This window comes from Anabrus simplex, chromosome 5, assembly GCF_040414725.1.
Source record: "Anabrus simplex isolate iqAnaSimp1 chromosome 5, ASM4041472v1, whole genome shotgun sequence".
NCBI lineage: Eukaryota > Metazoa > Arthropoda > Insecta > Orthoptera > Tettigoniidae > Anabrus > Anabrus simplex.
Window position 1 is genome coordinate 264,268,391 of NC_090269.1, and position 23,805 is coordinate 264,292,195.

The window sequence follows — 23,805 nt, forward strand, 5'->3', positions numbered from 1 at the left end:
GCCATTTGATCATCATCTAACTATGTGCGTCAAGCAGGAAGTGGGAGGCGCCTCTTTCATCAGGCAGCAGTTCTTCAAAGCATGGCCATCTAACATCTTACGTTTTTGCTAGCTCCGCAGTTTAACCCGAGGGAAAGGTTCAAAACTTTAACTATGTAACCAACTTCTCTGAAACGTAAATCTCCTTTCAGTTCGTGTAAAATTTCATAAATCTTTAACTGTAAATCGGGGATAGAGAGTGATGTACCCTCTCGAGCTCCCCTTCATCTTGGTTTGAGGTGACTACGTTTTGTAACTGGTTTTCTTCCTTTCCGTAAGGTCTTAATTTATTCTCATATGAGTCACCTCCATAGTTTGGGAATAGCCCCTGTTTCATCAGCCTAGGGCCCTTAAGGTTTTAAGAATTCATATCTAGGAGCGCAAGCATTCGCCTCCTTTCATTTTGTGTTCGGGCCATTTATTTAACTGCTATTTCTTTTTACACGAAGGCCCTATAGGTTGGGTACAAGATATCCCTGTTTCAGTTTGTAAGTTGGGCCATGGAAGGCCAAAAGGTGTAAGGTATTTTTGGTGTTGCCTTGAGTAGGCTTGAGAACTGAGAGCACGACAGCTCTTTTGTAGTGTTGTAAAAGTGCCTCTGGGAGGCTTGATATTGTGTATTGGGAGCAAGTGCTCCATGTATTGAGGGATTTCTGCCCTTGTGTAAATTTGTGCTCTTTGTAAATTTGAGCTGGAAACTCAAAAATTGTAAAACTAGGGTCTTGTAGCCCAAGAGAGTTAAAGTACTGTAATCTTGAATTTTTCTATTTTTTTTTGTCATTGTTATCTCAGTAAGTGAGAATTTGTTAAATATAACCTTCCATTTCAGCTTTAAATACTTTCTTGACATTGTAGTTAGACCCATTCACCCCGGCACCTTCTTTCACCTCTGCGTTCCACAGGTAATCCCATAATAATAATAATAATAATAATAATAATAATAATAATAATAATAATAATAATAATAATAATAATAATAATAATAATAATGTTATTGGCTTTCTGTCCCAGTAACTACTTTTATGCTTTTGAAGATGCCAAGGTGCCGGAATTTTGTCCCACAGGATTTCTTTCACGTGCCAGAAATCCACCAACATGAGGCTGATGTATTTGAGCACTTTCAAATACTTCATCAAAAAGTGACCAAGCCCAATGTTGCTTAACTGTTGTAAGTTTCAATTATCTCAATGGAAATGTAGATTGTAGGAACCAAGTTGCACCAATCTCGGTTGCCACTTAGTTCCAGTGCGTTGTGATGAGACAGGTTACCAGTTCAAGGGCCAGTTTCATCAAGTCTGTTTGTTGGTGGTGTGAGTATTAAATCCTGTAAGCTGGGTATTTGTGTTGTGTCTTTTGGTGTTGTTTGCGTATTTGTAATGGATTTTCCTGATTACTGCCTTAACAAACAAATAAGAAGGAAATGAGGCTGTGTGGGCACGCTTGCAGTAGATACAAATGAACTTCTGCTTTGGCAACTCGCATTGTATGTGGTCGCTGGCGCTGTTGCACCTGACTGGGTGGGAACAGCTGGACTGTCAAGTGGTGAAGCCACCGGCAGGTGTGGCTCTGAACTGGGGAGGCTTTAGGTGATGTATCATCTTGATCTTTGGCCGTTTGTCAGCTTTTGCAAACATTTCAAAGAGAATTAAATTTTTGTCATAGACTTGGATGTTCCTCAAATGATGAATACTTTCTCAGAACAGAAAAATATATTTTAAAAGTCCACCTAACGGTAGTCAATACACAAATGCTAATCAGAAAATAAAACCAACTGCGGAAAATTTGTGTGAGGATACAGGGTTTGTTGAGTGAAAAAGAATCTATTAAAAACTAACAAACTCTTGACATTTTAGTGCATGGGCACTTCACATTACCAGAATCTAGTTGTTATTTTAAAATCACTTCCTTCAGGCTAGCAACCCGTCGGAAGGACATTTGATTGCTTTCGAGTCTTGCAAAAAGTAAAATGCAAGACCGTAACGGGTCACATGGCCCAATACTTGGAAGGAAGATGATGATTTTAAAATCACTTACCCTACCACTTGTAACTTTTATAGCACTAAATATATCTTACCAGCGTTTCGATGAGCCCTTTACGAGATTGACGAAGTTTTTTGAAATAGCCAAATACATCAAAGCAGTCTTCTTCTTCGGCCAGCTCCATATTTGCATCTATAGCTAGGAACACTCCCGATCGTCCACCACCATCACTTGAAAAAAGCAGAGTTTATAAAGAGAAAATAATTCAGCAAAACAGTCTGTACATTGATTCAAGAGATAATACGAGAAAACTACTAAATAAGAAATTAAATTGAGACCTGTACAATTGCTTTTTGTTTTGTTTTGATAAACAATATTTTAAACGTTGCATTGTCAAACTTCAGTTCCCCAACTGTGATATGCAAGATCAACAAATAGAAACATGCACATCTATGAGATATGAGATGAAAATATTTGTTAATTGCATATTCTAAGATAACACATAATGTGTCTTCATTTTAATATAAAATTTTAACATGTATAAGAAGATATTTATAAAGGTCGTTCTTACTAAAATATCCTCCTCAGTAGACTGCCTTGATATCCCAGGGGTGAGGCAATGGTAATTAATAAGACCATTTCAAATGAACATCGGAAGCCTTCAAAATACAAGAAGTCATGACCATGGGCATCATTAAAGCGGGGGTGGGGAGGTGGGGAGGGCAGGTGGGACATCTCTTGCCCACTCATTTTCTGTGTAATGTCTCATCTCAAAGTTTTATTTATTTTACAATATTAAATGTAGTTAGGATGAATTTCAGTAAATTAATATGAACATGTTAATGAAACAGACCTAATCATTTCTATATCGATTAAGCAGGTAAGACCAGGTCAGTTCTAGATTCTGATAACATATCTACTACAGTAACTAAGGATTATTAGATGACAGTGCTGAGGGAATAAAATTACTTATGCCATATTAGTCTTCACAGTTTGAAGAATTTAGTTCTGAAACTATTTTGCAGAAGTGGGATGGGGGGGGATGTACAGACAACAAAAAGTATCTGGATTTGTGGGATGTATTGGGAGGGACAGAGGTGGTGATATACACATCAAAACTGAAAAAAACCTACAAAATTGTAAGTTTTGATGCTCTCTGAGGGAATTGCGACAGAGGGGTAAAGTTGACAGTTGACCAACTTAAATGTGGTAATAATAGTTATTTGAGATTTTGATTCAATACTATACAATAAAACTTTCACCAAAGGAACAATATTACACATGTATTACAATTAAATAGAAGTCTGGCATGATTATATGATTAAAATCATTTAGTATTTGACTACACACTACAAAACTAACGGACACTAAAGGAACTGCCAGATTGATGAATCCGCTTGGCAAAATAATACCCTGCTACCCTTCCTCACAGCACATGCGAAGTGTTTACTACTTGTTGCGGCAGTATACAAATCAGTTAGCCATGACAGTTGATATATTTTGCACATTTCTGGCAATAATTTTGTTAACAATTAAAGAAAATATAGATAATAATTAGCTAATAAGACAACAGGGCTTTTACAAATTGCTTGTTTTAATAATTCCTATAATTTCTAGTTTAAGTTGGCTAAAATGGAATAAAAACGTAATGTTTTCTCCACAAAGTGGTGGGGGAGATCCAACTGCCCCCCCCTTATCCCCCCTAATCACCGCTATTATGTGATAAAGAAGTCGCAATTCGACTTTCAGGCAGAAATATTCAACTGTCTGGGCACTTATTTATTTATTTATTTATTTATTTATTTATTTATTTATTTATTTATTTGAGTCAGAAACAAACAAAATATGTAGAGACACAAATGACAAAAATTAAGTCACACCATGGTAGACCGAGCTCGATAGCTGCAGTCACGTAAGTGCGGCCAGTATCCAGTATTCGGGAGATAGTGGATTCGAGCCCCACTGTCGGCAGCCCTGAAAATTGTTTTCTGTGGTTTACCATTTTCACATCAGGCAAATGCTGGGGCTGTACCTTAATTAAGGCCACGGCCGCTTCCTTCCCAGTCCTAGCCCTTTCCTGTCCCATTGTCGCCATAAGACCTATCTGTGTTGATGCGACGTAAAGCCAATAGCAGAAAAAAAATAAATAATAAAAACCACCACGGTAGACCAGTGACGTGCATCCTCAACAGCGTTTGGTGTCACAAGGAGAAGATCTTCAACTGTACAAGATGCAGGGCACAGCATGCGATCAAATATAATACAGTATACCCCCCCGGAAGGAGACTGCCACAAGAAAGAAAAGTTTGGTTTTGAGTTATTGCATACATATGAATGATTTATGTTTAGTCTGTGTCCTGAAAAAGAATCGTAAGTCAAATCATACTTGTGTCGTTGTTATGGCTCATGTTTCAGTTTTCTACTTACAAGAAAGTTGCAACTCAAATACTAGAAGACTACCACATGTCATTTATGGTAGTTTTCATTTTGGAACATGATATTAAAGACTGCCGTAACTCGAGATATCTAACAATCCTTATGTTGTGAGACAAATGGCAACAGATAATATTTATGAACTGATGCATCTAGCAGGTGAAATTGGAAATAATTTTACCATAAATGTGAGTGATGAAAAAGTTACCTGGAATGATATTAAAGTGCTACGAGCAATACAAACTTCAGGGAAAATTTCAAGCTGATAGATGTAAGGTACCTATCGACAAAGAGGACGTCCTCAGATCGGATTGTCAAGGTTGAAGAAGGCTTGTAGCAAGTTGCTTTGGCACATCTGAAGCCAAGAAGAAATTCTTGGTATTTTTATGCAATACCAATCTCGTTCCATCTGCGCACCTACAGTATTACGGAGACTTTTAACAAGAGATGCCTAAATCAATAAATATTAAGTATTAGTCAAACCTGAAAAGTAAGATTTCTGTAAAACCCTGTATTTTTTAATGTACGGTGCTGTGACATTTCTTTGCGTATCATTCAATGTTATTACTTTCTAGTTGGAAAAGAGAGAATATGTGTTTTGCTGGATGTATTATTACTGAGATAGAAAGCATGATATTATATTATATTATATTATATTATAATGATTGTCAAAGTTACTGTCTGTCACATTATAAAGTAATATAATGGTGTTTTTACTTCTTTACAGTGTTAAGTTGCTTACCCTGAAATTCGGTTCATAGATGGAAATGAACCATCATTGTTTCTTTACATCCCTGATGTCAATAATGAACTAAGCTTATTCTATAATACATAGGTTAGTTTTATGCTGTAATAATAAAAATGTGCGTTTACTGTCCCAGTACCTAAATCAATGTTTTCATTTTGTTACTTACCACTGGGAACTATTCCCCTTTATACTTGTACCTTAGGTGGGTACATTAAAACTAGTGGCAGTAGCCTTTTTGTGTCATAACTGTCTCTGATAATTATATTAAACATTGGAAGGTTGGCCAAATGGTCAGCATACTGATATTTGGCTCAGGGGACCCCAGGTTCGAATCCTGTACGGTCTGAGAATTTTAATTGAATATGGTTCATTCCTGTAGTTCTAGGATTGAGTGTGTGTTTGTCCTAATACCACCACACAATCAATTATCACAGAAGCGCACAATAGCGAATACACATAGGGTTAGCTTCAGGAAGGGCATCCGGCTATAAAACAGGGCTGGAACTACATTAAGTGCTGATCCTAATAAATTGGGACTTAGCCAAGGAAGAAGAATTCAAAGGTCTCTTAATATTGTAAGACTTACTACATCTGTTAGTCAGTTCCTTTTTTCAAATAAACTAAGTAGAATCAATGTTATTAATATTAGCATTGCAGTTGTGACTAATCCAGTATAAAATATTTGTAAGTAATATTCCGTGTACAAGAATATGATACAGAACTGTGGAAAAGTTCGTTAAAATACAAATTATTTATTTATTTATTTATTTATTTATTTATTGGTGACAAAAGGTCCCATGAGCCTCTGGCTCGTGATAGGGACAATACAGTACATACTTTTTTAAGGCAACACAATAATTACATTTCATATACAATGGCTTTTCTGTAAAGTGACATGTACTTTTTTTTATTTTTTTTTTACATGTTAGGTTCATAATTTTTCAGAAGTATATTCAGATAATGCATGGCTGTAATATACTAAATATGGACAATATATATATTATTGTATTAATTAAAGCAAGTTATATAGAGATTATATTAAGATATCTGTAAAAGAGTAATATTCCTTCAGTTTTTTCTTAAAACATATAACCGATTTAAAGTTCTTTATAACAGGAGGCAACACATTATATTCCCTAAACATTGATGATTCTATGCCTTTCACTCCGTACTTTACTGAATTAGAATGAGAGGGATATATCCTTAATGATCCTCTAGTTTCATATCCATGAATTTCACTAAAATGGGAGAAGTTAACAGTAGAATGGGTTAATTTCCTGTCTAGCTTATACATAAAGACTGCTGATGAAAATGCAATTTGTTTATGGAATGGCAGAATATTTGACTCTGAAAAAACTTCATGTGATGGTTTGAGGAAGGGGAATCCATACATGATTTTGATGGCTCTTTTTTGTAGGATTTCCAAATTATTAATGTAATCTTTCCTACATCTTCCCCAAATAAAGCTTGCGTATGTTAGATGTGGGTGGATCATTGCATAATATATACACTTCAATTGTTGATGAGAAAAATTACTGTATCTTAATCTGTGCATTATTCCTATCAAAGGGGTAATTTTGCTGATTACATATTCAAAATGGCTTTTCCAGGAAAGTGTTGAGTCTAATATTATACCAAGATACTTAGCTGAGTTGACTCGCTCTATTACTTGGTCCTTTAGGATAACAGTGTTAGCCGCTGTTATCTTATGGGCTGTTTTATGAAAGATTAGGTATTTTGTTTTAGTCACATTTATGATCATTTTTTTAGATAAAGCCCAGTCCGATAACTTGTCCAAGTCACAATTTATGTCTTCCATAATTCGCGTCTCACATAGTCCTTTGTAAGTTATTAAGATATCATCAGCAAATACTTTACATTTCCCCTTTAGTGTTAGAGATTGTACGTCATTAATATAAATCAGAAATAGAATTGGACCTAGTACTGAGCCCTGCGGTAATCCCGTTTTTGTTTGCTGCTTAAAACTTTTAGTATCATTAATCATCACATATTGTGTTCGATTTGATAAATAATTTTGGAACCATTTGTGTGCTAAACCTCTAATTCCTGCTAATTTTAACTTGTTCAGAAGTATTTTGTGGTCAACCAGGTCAAATGCTTTTTCAAGATCTATGAGTAGCCCTGCTGCTAATTTATTTTCATCTAAGGTCTTTTGAACCTCTATTACTGTATCAAATACAGCATTATCAGTTCCTCTATTTGGGAGAAAACCATATTGATTATTGGAAAAGTAATTAGTTTTACACAGAAAATTTACCAATCTAGTTTTTACTACCATTTCTATGAGTTTTCCGATTGCAGATAATATACTAATTGGTCTGTAATTGGATGGATCTGTGTTATCTCCTGATTTAAAGATAGGTACAATTCTGGCACATTTGAGTAATTGGGGTATTTCTCCACTGAGAATTGAACGGTTAATAATTTCCACAATATATGGCACTAAACTTTCAACACAGGTTTTTAACATGACATTGGTTATTTTATCTTCAGTTAAATTATTTTTATTTTTTAGAGAAGTGATAATTTTGAGCACTTCACATTCATCAGTAGGAGACATGAAAATACTATTAGTTTGACTTTCAGCTGTTGTGCTGCCATGAACTTGCTCATCTTCAGGAAGACCTTTTCTTATATTTTCAGCTACATTAACGTATAGTTCATTTAGGTTATTGCATATGTCCTCTGTGTTTGTAATGCTGACATCATTTACCACCAGATGGCTGATTTCATGTTTATGTCCAAGCTTCCTATTTAACACTTCATTGACTACATACCATGTTTCTTTTTGATTTTTGCAATTCTGTAATCTGTGTTCATAATACCTTTTTTGTAACTCTCTCCTCAATTTGGTTATTTTATTACTGATTCTTTTGTATTCTTCAATTACTTCTGCAGAGGGGTTTTTTACTTTAGTTTTTGAAAACAGTGTGTCTTTGATGTGAATCAGTGTTAGTAATTCTTGGGTAACCCAAGGTTTTAGGGGAATGTCTTTGGGGTTCTTTCTTTTTATTGAAATTGAGCTGGTTTCAATTCCTGTGCTAATATACTCAATAAATTTATTATAATAAGTGTTTATATCCATTTCCTCACATTTAAATTTATTTTGTAGGATATACTGATTTAATTTGTTGTAATTTACAAATTGCTTACCACTATCTTTGATTATTGGTACTACTGGAACTGATTTTTCACTAGAAATTTCACATACCAGTAGGTAGTGATCACTTAAGTTATTTGTTATATTGAATACATGACATTTTTTACTACTATTTGTGACAAGTATGTGATCAATTAATGTGGAGGTTGTTTTTGTTACTCTAGTTGGGTATTTGTTATTACATGTTATATAGCCGTAAGTTGTTATTAAATTGTCATACAAAGTTCTGTTTCTGGAGGTAGAAAGCAAGTCTATATTTGTATCTCCAAGTATTATTGAAGTATGCCCTGAACTGCTATTTAGGATATTTTCTAGATCAAACAAAAAACTTGGAGAGTTACTATCCTGTGGGTTATAAATGGTAATGATTTCATATCTTTGATTTCCTTTTGTAATCATGACTTGCAGTATGCTATGAGATTTATTTATTTCATTTATGACATTGCTTTTCCATTTGTTTGAAACATAAAGCGAAACACCCCCACCTATCTGCTCTCTTACCACATGATGAGAAGTGTAGTTTTTTATTTCAAAAGCGTGGGTTAGTTTGTTGGTTAACCAATTTTCGGAGATTGCAAGAATATCTACTTCTTTAATCTGATCTAAGATAATTTGTATATTATCAAATTTATTTTTCATGCTTTGTGCATTTATGTGTAGGCCTTTCAATTCACATGATCTACTTTCTGAAACTCTATCTTTAATATAATTATATAGGGTTTCACATTTAAATTCGTGTACTTCAAGAAATTTGTTTTCAGGATCCAGGTTTGGTTATGTAAGGACAAAAATTTGAAATTAAGAAAAGAAAGCTTGGAATTGGAGCGGGCACAACAAAGGTTACCTCGTTGTTTCCAGATCAGCTGGAGTGAGCAAGTTCATGCAGAACTTTAGGGTTTGCCACTAGCCTCGAAGGACCGTCCTGGAACTTACGGATATACACTTTACAGTCCCTGACCCATGTGCCAAATATTTTCCCCTGTTGCCCTAGCTCGCGGCATTTTTTGGCGAGGGTCTCATTCCTAGGCGTTAAGTGCTCGTTGATATAGATGTTATTTACCGAGCTATATCCGATTTCGTTCGTTTTTAGTGTCTTTTTTTGTCGTCTGCTACTGAGGATTTCTTCTTTCTTCCATCGATTAACAAACTTCACGATGATAGGTTGTGGTCCAGGTTTCGTGGATGGAAGTCTGTGTGCAGCGTCAATATCTTCGGGCTTTATATCGACTCCCAGCGCCTTGCCAACTTCAGTTACTTTCTGGAACACTTTTTCATCCTTTTCAGCAGGAACTCCATACACTAGTAAATTGTTTTTGCGTTGATACTGCTTCAAGTCTTCTAGCTCGTTCACGGCTGCCGTTGTCGCAATTTCCGCATTTTTCTTATCTTTCCTCAAAGTGTCTAGTTCTTTCTTGAGGTCATCATATTTTTCGGAAAGAAAGGTCGCTAATTTCCGTAATTCTTTGTTTTCTTCCGTTAGTACTTTGAGGGACTCTTCCAGTTGTTTGGAGAAGTTCGCCATAACCTCATTTATGTTAGGTTGTGCAATGCAGTCTTCACGTTTACACGACCATTGGAATTGTTCTTCCTTACGGAAGTTTTGGAGAGTTTCTTTGTTCATTTTTACACATGTTACGTGGAACCAACGTTCGCATTTACCATCACAGCCTACAGCCTGTTGATTGTTTTTTATTTTCTTGCCACACGGGGAGCACACGAACACCATGATGTTGTTTATCTTATTTATTTAGTTGTAGCTGTTTGAGTGCTAATTAGATTTTGTTTTAATGGTTTCCTGAGTTATTGATGTTACTGATCTGCAGTATATTCCTGAAGAATTGTGGATATTACTCACATAAATTTGTTTTTTTCGTCACTTCACTTAATATATCACATACTCACTGCCGCCGTAAGTGTTGGTATTCCCACAACCACTTATAGTAAACTGTCGTAAGTAAAATTTTCCACGTATGACTTATAATTAATGAACTTCAGTCTCAATATGTCCATAACACATTGTGCCGTTGTAAAACAATGTCAGCTGGACCATTTTAGTCAACTTTCATTACCTTAAAATATTATTTACTATTCTTCCTGTTGATTCAAACCTTTGAGAGCTTCTGAAAAATGATTGTTTTTGACTTGTCGCAGTCTTCTTCCTGGGGTGCGATATGTTCCATGTTCTCCGCAGTTGCAGTTAATGTTGTCGACACAGAAGTGCCATTTCTGTTTTGACTTGTCGCAGTCTTCTTCCTGGGGTGCGATATGTTCCATGTTCTCCGCAGTCACAGTTAATGTTGTCGACACAGAAGTGCCATTCTGGAGATTGCTTTTGGATCTTCCAACTCCAGAACGATGAAGATTGAGTGATTTCCACACAATCCAAGTTTGTTCATACCCGCGTGGGAGGTTTTCTGGAGGGTGAGGCCAGGTAGAGTTATTCTCAAGTCAGGAAAACCACATTTGTCTTGAATAGAAATAATTATAAAGTCATTTCTTAAAAGTCACTTCAATTATTACAGATCTTTTGAAGTTGCCAGGTAATATAACAGAAAGCTACCATTGTATCCTACTCTATAAATCGCACCAAGTTTCCTTTTGTGTAGTCTGGCCTCAGCTGCTGCGTCCAGGCATTATAATTTCACGCCTTTTAATCCAGGCTGCCTGCGTGTCAATTTGGATGTTCCATTTTCCTCTGTGAAACTATCTCTGTTGGGCGATCTATGGCTGAGCTTTTTTGCTACTTGCTTTATGTTGCATGGACACAGATAGGTCTTATGGCGACGATGGGACAGGAAAGGCCTAGGAATGGGAAGGAAGCGGCCGTGGCCTTAATTAAGGTACAGCCCCAGCATTTGCCTGGTGTGAAAATTGGAAACCACGGAAAACCATCTTCAGGGCTGCCGACAGTGGGGTTCGAACCCACTATCTCCCGGATGCGAGCTCACAGCTGCGCGCTCCTAACCGCACGGCCAACTCGCCCGGTGGCGGAGTTTTAGGACCTAGGCTAATTCATTTTTTCGGATAAGCACTCTAAGTGTTGTCAAAGACCATGTACATGCTGGCATCGTACTATATGGAGTGCAGTAACAACTTTCTACTGTTCAAAAATTTGACTAACTTTGCAGGGTTTGAACCCACCATCTTGGGATTCGGAGTCTCCCCAGAGGGAGCGTTCTTTTTAATTTGGGTGGATTTTCACCTCACAAAATAATGTAAAGAGAATTTCTTGATTCCGTTGTACAGTAGTATTTTTTGTTAAGAAATTCGTCCTAGAAACCAATTTTTGGACGTTTTCTAAGTTGCAGTTTAAGTACAGTAAACTCGTGTAGGTAGGCAGCTCTTTCCAGGCACACCCCAAATGGGGATGAGCTGATATAGCCCACTTCGTCAATACTAGAGTATTGTAAAGGCGGAATTACCCAACCATTAAATCACTATTTGACAGTGCACAAAGAGCTTCTGGTTTTGCTATCAATGGGAGTAACAGATGCATTGACACAGTAGCCTTTAAGCTAATTAGCAAGCAAGGACTGATCTTAGATCCTACAGTATGCTTCGACTTTGGCTAGCCGGAAGAGTTGGATGCCGAGAAGAAGTCCATTTACCAGCCAGCAGTATACTATTATAAGTGCAAATATCACCTAGATAATATCTTCGTCTGTGGACTCATGATCAGCGCTTGGGCTACAAATCCTAACTTTCTTGTACTGCTATGGGATTCTCTAGGACTCAATTGGACATGTCATGACCAGGCCCGTATTTAAGTATTTTGTACGCCTGGGTCCGAGCGTATTTTAAATCTCCTATTGTTTCTACATGCCTTCAGATGTATTCTTGACTTACTTATTTCCTGTTGCTCCTCCTGGAGCATAGGGCTTCCGTGAAACACTTCCATCTGCTCTTATTGTTGGCTAACCTCTTCACTTCTTTCCAAGTTTTTCCCACTGCTAGACATTCCTCTTCGATCGTCTTTTTCCAGGTCTTCTTCGGACGTCCGCGCTTTCTAGCGCCTTGGGGTTTCCAGTCGAGCGCCGTCTTTTCAATGGCTCCAGTAGGCTTCCTTAAAGTATGTCCTATCCAACGCCATTTTCTCTCCCTTATCTGCTTTTCAATTGGCTGCTGATTAGTTTCTTCCCATAGATCTTCATTTGATATAACACGCGGCAATCTTCTGTTGATGATACGTCTTAGACAGCGATTCACGAAGACTTGCAGTTGTTTAGTCGTCTTCTGGGTAAGTTTCCACATTTCACAGCTGTAAAGCAGAACGGACTTAACATTTGTGTTAAAAAGACGTACCGGTAGCTTAGTTTTTCTAGAAATGTTCTTGTTTCTTCACAGGCTATAGAATACAACTGAACAAAAGCACCATTTGCTTTCCTGATACGAATTTTAATGTCTTCTTCTGCTCCTCCAGTCGTAATAACCATACTCCCGAGATATATGAAGGAATCTACTTGTTCTATCTCTTTATCATCTATAGACAATTTATCATCAATCTTGGAATTGATCCTCATCCCATTGGTCTTATTACGGTAATATTTATTTTAAGTCCAGCATCTTATGCCTCCTCCTTCAACCGCTTAATCTTCTCTTCCATATCTCTGAGCCGTTGAGCTAGCAGGCAGATGTCATCTGCAAAAACGAGGTCTTCTAACCTGTCTTGTAAGCCCCACAAGATACTCCTTTTCCGACCTCGATACACTCTCCTCAGCACGCTCAGGAAAAGCGTCGGATAAAGAATACAACCCTGTCGAACTCCCAAGGTCACATCTATTGGTTCAGTAAGATCTCCCATATGCAGAACCTGACATTTATAACCCTCATACATATCCTTTATAATATTCAGAATCTTTGTGGTAGGCCCATACCATATTCTTCAAGTGTTTGCCACATAACTCTTCTATTTACAGAGTCGAAGGCCTTCTCAAAATCAATGAAAGTCAAGTAGAGGGTGTTCTGCCATTCTGCACATTGTTCCAAGACGATTCTCAGACTGTTTATGAGATCGACACAGCTACGGTGTTTACGAAAAACAGCCTGTTCCCTTCTAAGGCGCATTTCCACAACATCCTTCACCCGCTCTAAAATAATCCTTGAAAGCACCTTACTTGGTACCGACAACAATGTAATTCCCCTCCAGTTATCACACTTAGTAATATCCCCTTTCTTTGGTATATTAACAATCAGGCCTTTCTTCCATTCAGCTGGTAGCTTTTCTTCATTCCACATCCTTTCCAACAGGGGGTGCAAGAATTTTTCCGAGGTCTCAATATCTGCTTTAAGTATTTCTGGCGCGATATTATCCATACCTGGTGCTTTTCCAGTTCTTATCTGTTTCAAGGCCTTCTCTATTTCTGAACAGGTTAGAGGATGTAAATTTATTCTTGGGTCACTATCTGCTGGTTCCTTTTGTTGGTTACCATTCTGTTCTATATCTCTATTGAGCAAATCTGAGAAATTCAGATGTAGTAAGCATAATATAAGTTCATACATAAAAAAATATTAAAAAGTTCTTAAGAAATAACATAAAATTCAAACCTACTAAATAAAAAAAGAATACACCACAATATTGGTACCAAACTTCCAAGTCCATTTTATCAATGCAACAACACACAATTCTCCTAGGCAAATAATTTTGTTGCTTTCGTACTAAAGAACACGCTAATCTTACCTTCAAAATCTACAGTAAGGTATTTTCTCTTATAATAATAGCCAGATGATTCAAGAGTTCCTGAGTTTGAGATATACGTCAATTGCTTTAAGCATTTACCGCCGTGGGCCTGGGCCCATGTAGCCCATGCGTAAATACAGGCCTGATCATGACATACCTATCACTGCAATACGAGGTTCACCAATCAAACTCGGAAATCATTTGCATACCATTTGATGGACTTGTCTTAACGTCATCCTGTATTTCATTATTTTATTTCAGAATCTTTTGAGTTTTTCTATCTGAGCTTTTATACCTGGATTCAAGAACTGGAAAAAATCCAAAGAAAAGCAGCTCGATTTGTTCTGGGTGATTTTCGACCAAAGAGTAGCGTTACAAAAATGTTGCAAAGTTTGGGCTGGGAAGAATTGGGAGAAAGAAGACGAGCTGCTCTATTAATAAGTGGTATGTTCGGAGCTGTCAGCGGAGAGATGGCGTGGAATGACATCGGTAGACGAATAAGTTTGAGTGGTGTCTTTAAAAGTAGGAAAGATCACAATATATAGATAAAGTTGGAATTCGAGAGGACAAATTGGGGCAAATATTCATTTGTAGGAAGGAGAATTACGGATTGGAATAACTTACCAAGGGAGATGTTCATTAAATTTCCAATTTCTTTGAAATCATTCAAGAAAAGGTTAGGAAAACAACAGATAGGTAATCTGCCTCCTGGGCGACTGTCCTAAATGCAGATTATTGATTGATTGATTGATTGATTGTACTTGATTTTCACCAATGACTCTCAAAGACTTAGAATTGATATACTTCGTCATTGTGGAAGCTCTTCATGAGATAAGTTGTATTAAAAGAATACAAATGTTCATGTCCGGTTCTATGGCTAAATGGTTAGTGCGCTGGCCTTTGGTCACAGGGGTCCCGGTTTTGATTCCCGACCCCATCATTGGTTCATCTCGCTAGCACGGGGGTTGGGTGTGTGTGTCGTCTTCATCATTTCATCGTCACCACGACACGCAGGTCGCCTACGGACGTCACATCAAAAGACGTGCATCTGGTGAGCCGGACTTGTCCTTGGACACTCCCGATACTAAAAGCCATACGCTATTTAATTTTTTTTACAAATGTTCATCAATATTTTACAATAACTAATAGAAGCTGCTGAAGCAAAAAACGTAGCAAAGAATTTCTCACTGTCTGAAGATGGTTTTCCGTTGTTTCCCATTTTCACTCCAGGCAAAATAAAAGTCAGAGTCTCTTCCGCGCCACTCCTAGCCGTTTTATATATATATATATATATATATATATATATATATTTGCTATTTGCTTTACGTCGCACCGGCACTGATAGGTCTTATGGCGACGATGGGACAGGAAAGATCTAGGTGTTGGAAGGAAGCGGCCGTGGCCTTAATTAAGGTACAGCCCCAGCATTTGCCTGGTGTGAAAGTGGGAAACCACGGAAAACCATTTTCAGGGCTGCCGACAGTGGGATTCGAACCCACTATCTCCCGGATGCAAGCTCACAGCCACGCGCCTCTAACCGCACAGCCAACTCGCTCGGTGTTTTCTATCCTATAGTCGCCATAAGGCCTATCTCTGGTGCGACGTGAAGTCAAGTGAAAAAACCCTCATTGCCTGAATTAACAGACATTTACTTCCAGTAAAATTAAGTCTTATCTTAACCATAAAGGTCACTTAATTCTAGTTCAGTAGTTTTACAATGGATGTCAAAATCAGAAATAAATACGTTTTCAGTGACAGCGATGTCCGACTCGTTGGCTGAACGGTCAGAGTACTGGCCTTCGGTTCAGAGGGTCCCGGGTTCGATTCCCGGCCGGGTCGGGGATTTTAACCTTAATTGGTTAATTTCTACGGCACGGGGGCTGGGTATAAGTGTTGTCTTCATAATCATTTCATCCTCATCACGACACGCAGGCCGCCTACGGGCGTCAGATAGAAAGACCTGCACCTGGAGAGCCGAACCCGTCCTGGGATATCCCGGCACTAAAAGCCATACGACATTTCATTTCAGTGACAGAGATAATTTCAACACTGATGAGATAGGACACTGTAATTCCCCACAAGATGAGGTCTACATGGAAATCATTGTATAGTTGGGGACAAAACATGACTACCTCAGTTCGTGGAAGCGAGCTGGAAGCCAGTAGTCAATCACACCCTGCACTCTGCTGAATTAACGAGCTGTAAGTGATCCTTGTTTGTTTTGGAGTGGCTGCCAAACCACTTTCTTCCTCATTCTCTGTAGTATTTACCCCTTCTTCATGTAGAGTGCAGTAGCCGATTTGGCAACTGTGGCTGCAGTAGAGGTAGTAAATCCTATAAGTTGCTAATAGACACAGAGCTGCCGCTGGAAAGTAGTGGTGTGAGGCGAGGTCGTCATGATTTGTCCCAAACTATATCTACTTTAACTATTACAGTAGGTTCTGGGTGTCTATATACGGCTGCCGTAGGCGATTCTGGCACGTAGACCGATCCCGGACATGGTGAGTCCTTGACAGGACTGGACCCTGATAAAATGGAAGAATACGTAGAGAAATATGGGGGTCAGTTTTCACAGCGTTAAATTTTGCTTGCCGGACGTTAGCCATCTCTACTAATATTATAAAGAGGGAACATTTGTATATTTCTTTGTAACGGATAGGCTCAAAAACTACTGAACCGATTTTAAAAATTTCTTCACCTATAGAAAGCTACATTGCCAGTTAGTAGCATGGGCTGTATTTTATTTTCAAAACAATTCAGGGGGTGGGGTCACGGGGGGAGATAAACAATGGCTAGACTAATATAGGCGAAATATAGAATTTGTCGTACAAGGACGAGACAAAGCTCAATTTAAGCCCCTTGACGCAAAGAACAAAACTCGGTAAGCCCTACGGGCCCGAAAACCATGTTTTTAAGGCCCTGAAACCAACCGTTATGGAGATATTGGCACCATACTACCCCTGCTCTAGGAATCGGATAAAGAAATGAACTGCCGTACCCATGGCAACGTCAGCTCCAGTATTCTTACAGCAGCGAGATTATCTTATAAATAAAGTTGTTCGTGTCTGTTTGTCTGTTTGTTTGTTCCACCATCACGTCGAAACGGCTGGATAGATTTCAACCAAACTTCATATTTAGAGTATACTCACCCCGGGGAAGGTTTCGATATGCATATCATTTTAAAATCTTTGAAAAGACGGGGGTTTTATAGGAAAACCACAACGGTTGTATACTATTATAGGCAAGATATCGAATTTGTCGTATAAGGACGAGACAAAGCTCAATTTAATCCTCTTGACGCAAAGAACAAAACTCGGTAAGCCATACGGGCCCGAAAACCATGTTTTAAGGCCCTAAAACCAACCGTTACGGAGATATTGGCACCACACTACCCCTGCTCTAGGAATCGGATAAAGATATGAACTGCCGTAACCATGGCAACGTCAGCTCCAGGATTCTAGAGCAGTGAGATTATGTATGTACGTTTGGGCATAGCTGCCGACCAAAATTGGTACAAATAAGACTTAATATCTGGAAAAAATATACTGTTGTGTAAGGCACTCATAGGACTCCTTTGGGCGGGGATAGAAAGGGAGTGAAGTACGAGTATACAAATCTTACTATATATAGAAACTAGCAAATGTACCCGTGCTTCGCTACGCTATTCTACAATGTATATGGATATCGAAGTAAATTGCTGTACATGAAGTGAATAAAAAAATTTAATTGCATGTCTCTTGGCGTTATCTGAGAAAAAGCATAGGGAGGTCCGCATACGTTGTTTCCAATGTAAAGTGCGAGTTGCAGAGTTGTGATGATAACGACAGGTCCACTTGTCTGTCGCAATTCACTATGCGTAACGTCAGTCACATTTTGATGGGTAAATTTATAATCGGGGGCACCTATACCTAATGATAAAGAGAATCAGGTAAAAGAGTTTAAAAAATGCAGGCTCCCTTGCCTTCTGCTAGTCAAATCAAGAAGGGAATTATACATTACAATGGTACACAGGCGTTGGAGAACTACCCCATTCCTATTGCTAGTTAAGGTCGATATGAGGAGTGCTGATTACAACAGCAGGCGCCCTCCTGCTGAGAGTCACTATTGATTTGTAAAGTATTAATTACAATGTAAGACACACCCCTTTCTAGATCGCTACAAATCGACTTAAATTAATAAATGTAGATCGACATACTGAAGTATATGCATGTTCACCTTCATTTACAGAATAACTGCTGCTAAACGGTGCATTCATATTGAAAAACGGATTGTATAAAAAGACGACTCTGGCCTCGTTTAGCTATCTAAATGGCTGGCCCTATGATATTTCCTCGTATCTCATCTATTTAAAGGCAAGATTATTTTAGAACCGTTGAATAGGGTGAAATTTGTGTAAGATTTTCACACAGTGAATTACTTTTCAGATACTTATGCGACAGCTTCAAACATAGAATTTGGCTGGGTGGGCCAATATTCGTGTAGAATTTGATGATCCCATCTTTCCTATAAGTGAATCAAACCATCAATTTACGTGTACAAAGTGCAAAATTTAGGTAAATCCAGAAATAGAGCCAAATTTAACATAAGGGATAGAGATACAACAAAAAGTCATAGGATCAAAGTTGTACATCACTCTTAATTGAACAGAGATTGTGCCATCCGTTTTGTGATACGACTTACCGCTTGGCCACCAAATACCTCGAAAGGAAAGTCTGCACGTCATTAAAATTGCCTCCATATTTCGATATTTTTTGGGGGCAACAATTATTTTTTAAACATCTCGTAAATCATCCAACGATTACAGGCCAAAAGCTATAATTTTGCCAAATTTCTATTTTCTAACTCGTCTGGGAGATTGTGGTGCCATCTTGATATGGGGGAGGGGGTTAAAAATTAGGACTTTCAGGAAACTTTTAAGCCCATGAAACGTATAGGTCATAGTTCAGGATAAATATCACTGACTGTGTTCTTATGCATATTTGAAACTCCTAACGTGTCCCTCTTAGAGAATTTTGAGAATTTTTAGATTTTTCTAGGGATCATGAAGTCATCAGGTTGTCTGGTACCAAGTTTTAAGTTTCTAGGATGCCTAGAGTGGTCTCACATATTCACGCCTGTTTTCATTTTTATGCCTTAATTTATATATGTATAGTACAGTATATATAGATCGCGCCGAACTGACTTCTATTTATTAATATGGATTATATATTTCACCCGCTTCTGAAGTGGTTCTAGGAGCCTCTTACTCCCACAGTGTGTTTTCCAGGTAGTAAGTCATACTTGTAAGTCATACTGGAACATACCCACATCTATTACCTTGGGCATATTTGACAATTTATTTTTGCACCCTTTCTCACCCTCTATACCAAAGGGGCCTGAAGCTGGACTTTAAAAATCCGGAATGTTACTATTTATCTCAGCGACCCCGAAAACTATGGATTAGGCAGTATATTCGATTATTATTATATCTCACTCCCCCTTCCCCCTAAAGGGGGTTAAACTTTGAGTTTTAAAAAATCGGGAGTGTTACTATTCATCTGAGTGGCCCCAAAAACTATGGCTTCGACACTATTTTCGATTATTTTTAAATCTGAATCCCCCTCAACCCCACCAGAAAGGGGGATGAACTTGGACTTGTAAAATATCCGGGGTCTCACCATTCATCTCAGCGACCCCGACAACTATGGATTCAACTTTATTTTCGTTTATTTTTATATATCACTCTCCAATTGCCACCCACCACGAATGGGGCTGAACTTAAAAAAATTCCGGAGTGCCATTATTCATCTCAGCGACTCCAAAAAGTATGGATTCGACACTACTTTCGATGATCTTTATATCTCAGCTACCTCGCCCCCCCACGCCCCTAAGGGTTCCTAGGGTGTTCCACCCCCACGTGGTTTGTCTCCTGATACTAAAATTTCGAAGTGTACAATTCACCTCGGCGAAATCGAAAACTATGTATTCGACACTATTTTCGATTAATTTTATATATCAATCCCCCCTCACCCCCGATCCCAAAGGGGGATAAACTTGGACTTGTAAAATAACCGGAGTCTCACTATTCATCTCAGCGACCCCGACAACTATGGACTCGACACTATTTTCGATTATTTTTATATATCATTCTCCCAACTCCCCCACCACGATGGGGGCTGACATTGGACTTAAAAAATTCCGGAGTGTCACTATTCATCTCAGCCACCCAAAAAATATGGATTCGACACTACATTCGATGATTTGTATATCTCAGCCACTCGCCCCCTACCCCTAATATTTCCTGGGGTGTATTACCGCCACGTGGTTTATCTCCTGATACTAAAATTCCGGAGTGGCACTATTCATCTCAGCGACCCTGAAGACTACGTATTCGACAGTATTTTCTATTATTTCTATATATCAATCCCCCACCCCCCCAAAAGAAGAGGGCTGAAATTGGACATTAAAAAATTTCGGAGTGTTGCTATTCATTTCAGGGAGCCCGAAAAGTATTGATTCGACACTACTTTCGATGATATATATGTCTCACCCCCTCGCCCCCCCCCCTCCCCTAAGCGTTCCTCGGGTGTCCTATCCCCACGCGTTTTTGTCTCCTGATACAAAAATCCGAAGCGTACCATTCACCTCGGCGACCCCGAAAACTATGTATTCGACACTATTTTCGATTAATATATATCACTCCCCCCTCGCCCCCCACCCCAAAGGGTGATAAACTTGGACTTGTAAAATATCCGGAGTCTCACTATTCATCTCAGCAACCCCGGCAACTATGGATTCGACACTCTTTTAGATTAGTTTTATATATCACTCTCCCATCGTCCCCTACCACGAAGGGGGATGAACTTGGACTTAAAAAAATTCCGGAGTGTGACTATTCATCTAAGCGACCACGAAAAGTATGGATTCAACACTACTTTTGATGATTTTTGTATCTGAGCCACTTTGCCCCCCTGCCCCTAAGGTTTCTTGGGGTGTATTACCCCCACGTGGTTTGTCTTCTGATACTAAAAATCCGGAGTGTCATTATTCATCCCAGCGACCCCGAAAACTGTGGATTCGACACTATTTTCTATTACTTTTATATATTACTCCCCCATCGCCCCCAGCTCGAAAGGGGCTGAACTTGGACATTTGAAAATTCCGGAGTGTCACTATTCGTTTCAGCGAGCCCGAAAAGTATGTATTCGACACTACTTTCGATTATTTTAATATCTCACCCCCTCTCCCCCCGCCGCCCCTAAGGTTTCCTGGGCTGTCTAACCCCCACGTGGTTTGTCTCCTGATACTAAAAATCCGGACTGTACAATTCCCATCGGCGACCCCGAAAACTATATATTCGGCACTATTTTCGTTTAATTTTATATATTACTCCCCCCTTGCCCACACCCGAAAGGGGACTGAACTTGGACTTTAAAAAAATTCCAGAGTGTCACTATTCATCCCAGCGACCCCGAAAAGTATGGATTCGACACTATTTTCGTCAATTTGTGTATCTGACCCCCTCACCACCCCTAAGGTTTCCTGTGCTGTCTTACCCCCACATGGTTTATCTCCTGATACTAAAAGTCCGAAGTGTACAATTCCCCTCGGCGACCCCGAAAACTATGTATTCGACACCATTTTCGTTTAATTTTATATATCAGTCCCCCCTCACCCCCCCAAAGGGGGCTCAACTCGGACTTTAAAAAACCCGGAGTGTCACTATTCATCTCAGCGACCCTGAAAAGTATGGATTCGACACTATTTTCGTTAATTTTTACATCTGACCCCCTTGCCCCCCCGCCCCTAAGCTTTCCTTGGCAGTCTTAACCCCACGTGGTTTGTCTCCTGATACTAAAAATCCGGAGTGTACAATTCACCTCGACAACCCCGAAAACTATGTATTCGACACTATTTTCGTTTAATTTTATATATCAGTCCCCCCTCGCCACCCACCCAAATGGGAGCAGAAATTTGACTTTTAAAAAATCGGGAGTGTCACTATTCATCTCAGTGACCCCAAAAACTATGGATTCGACACTATTTTCGATTATGTTTTTACCTGAACCCCCTAACCCCCCACCCCTAAGGGGGGTAGTGGTGGCTTACCCCCACAGTGCTCGTCTCCAGATAGCAAATAATATGTGTTCAAAATTTGATTGAAATTGCTCCAGTGGTTTAGGAGGAAATGTGTCATTTACACACATACATTTATCATCAGTCTCCCCTCGCCCCCCACCCAAATGGGAGCAGAATTTTGACTTTTCAAAAATCGGGAGTGTCACTATTCATCTCAGCGACCCCAAAAACTATGGATTCGACACTATTTTCTATTATGTTTTTACCTGACCCCCCTAACCCTCCACCCCTAAGGGGGTAGTGGTGGCTTACCCCCACAGGGCTCGTCTCCAGATAGCAAATAATGTGTTCAAAATTTGATTGAAATTGCTCCAGTGGTTTAGGAGGACATGTGTCATTTACACACATACATTCATCATCAGTCCCCCTCACCCCCCACCCAAATGGAAGCAGAATTTTGACTTTTGAAACATCGAGAGTTTCACTATTCACCTCAGCGACCCCCAAAACTATGGATTCGACACCATTTTCCATTATTTTTTACCTGACCCCCCTAACCCTCCACTCCTAAGGGAGGCTAGAGGTGGCTTACCCCCACAGTGCTCGTCTCCGGATAGCAAATAATAAGTGTTCAAAATTTGATTGGAATTGCTCCAGTGGTTTAGGAGGAGATGTGTCATTTACATACAAACATACAAACATTCACTTTTATATATATAGATGGAAGTGTGTGTGTGTAAATGACACATCTCCTCCTAAACCACTGGAGCAATTTCAATCAAACTTGGTACACGTATTACTTACTATCGGGAGACGATCACTGTGGGGAGTAAGCCAATCCCTAGCGCCCTTAAGGGAGTGGGTCAAGGGGGGGTGTAGTTACAATAATAATAATCGAGAATAGTGTCGAATTCATAGTTTTCGGGGTCGCTGAGTTGAAAAGTTCTAGAGTATTTTTTAAAGTCCAGCCCCCTTTTAGGTGGGGAGCAAGGGGGGGAGTGAGATATAGAAATAATTAAAAACAGTTTCGAATCCATAGATTTCAGGGCCTCTGAGATGAATAGTATTACTCCGGATTTTTTGCAAGTCCAAGTGGGGAGCGGAGGGGGTGAGATATAAAATTAATCGAAAAACTACATATAAAAATATTATCTTCTTCTTCTTACTATATATAAATTGATGTATGTGTGTGCGTGGGTGTGTAAATGACATCTCCTAAACCACTGGAGCAATTTCACCAAACTTGGTACACTTATCAATTAGTATCAGGAGACAAACCGCGTGAGGGTAAGACACCCCTAGCACCCTTATGGGCAGGGGGCGAGGGGGGTGGTATAAAAATAATCTAGAATATTATCGAATCCATAGTTTTCGTGGTAGCTGAAATAATTAGTGACACTCCGAATTTTTTAAAATTCAACTTCAGCCCCCTTTGGGGTGTGGGTGAGGGGGGTGAGATATAAAAATTGTTACGGAGTTATCCGTGGTAGTTAGAGGTGAAAGAAGGTGCTGGGATGAATAGGTCTCAACTTACGAAATTAAAGTTAATTTAAAACTTCAACAAAGGTTATATTTTCTTTTCAAGATCAAGAAATAACAAGAATAACAGGTACTCAGTAGCATATCAACAAACTAAGAATGTACAATTGCAATTTATTAATGGATTTTGGGCTTCGAGCCCCAGATTCA

General features: G+C 38.9%; 1 protein-coding gene across 1 annotated transcript in view; it reads right to left on the reverse strand.

Annotated features, from left to right (window-relative positions):
- Ptp36E (protein tyrosine phosphatase 36E) overlaps positions 1-23,805 on the reverse strand; it is an 862,119-nt gene that overhangs the window by 103,136 nt on the left and 735,178 nt on the right. The window contains exon 8 of the mRNA XM_067147378.2: positions 2,114-2,249. Coding sequence (XP_067003479.1) covers positions 2,114-2,249 — 136 coding nt within the window. The remainder of the gene's footprint in view (positions 1-2,113; positions 2,250-23,805) is intronic.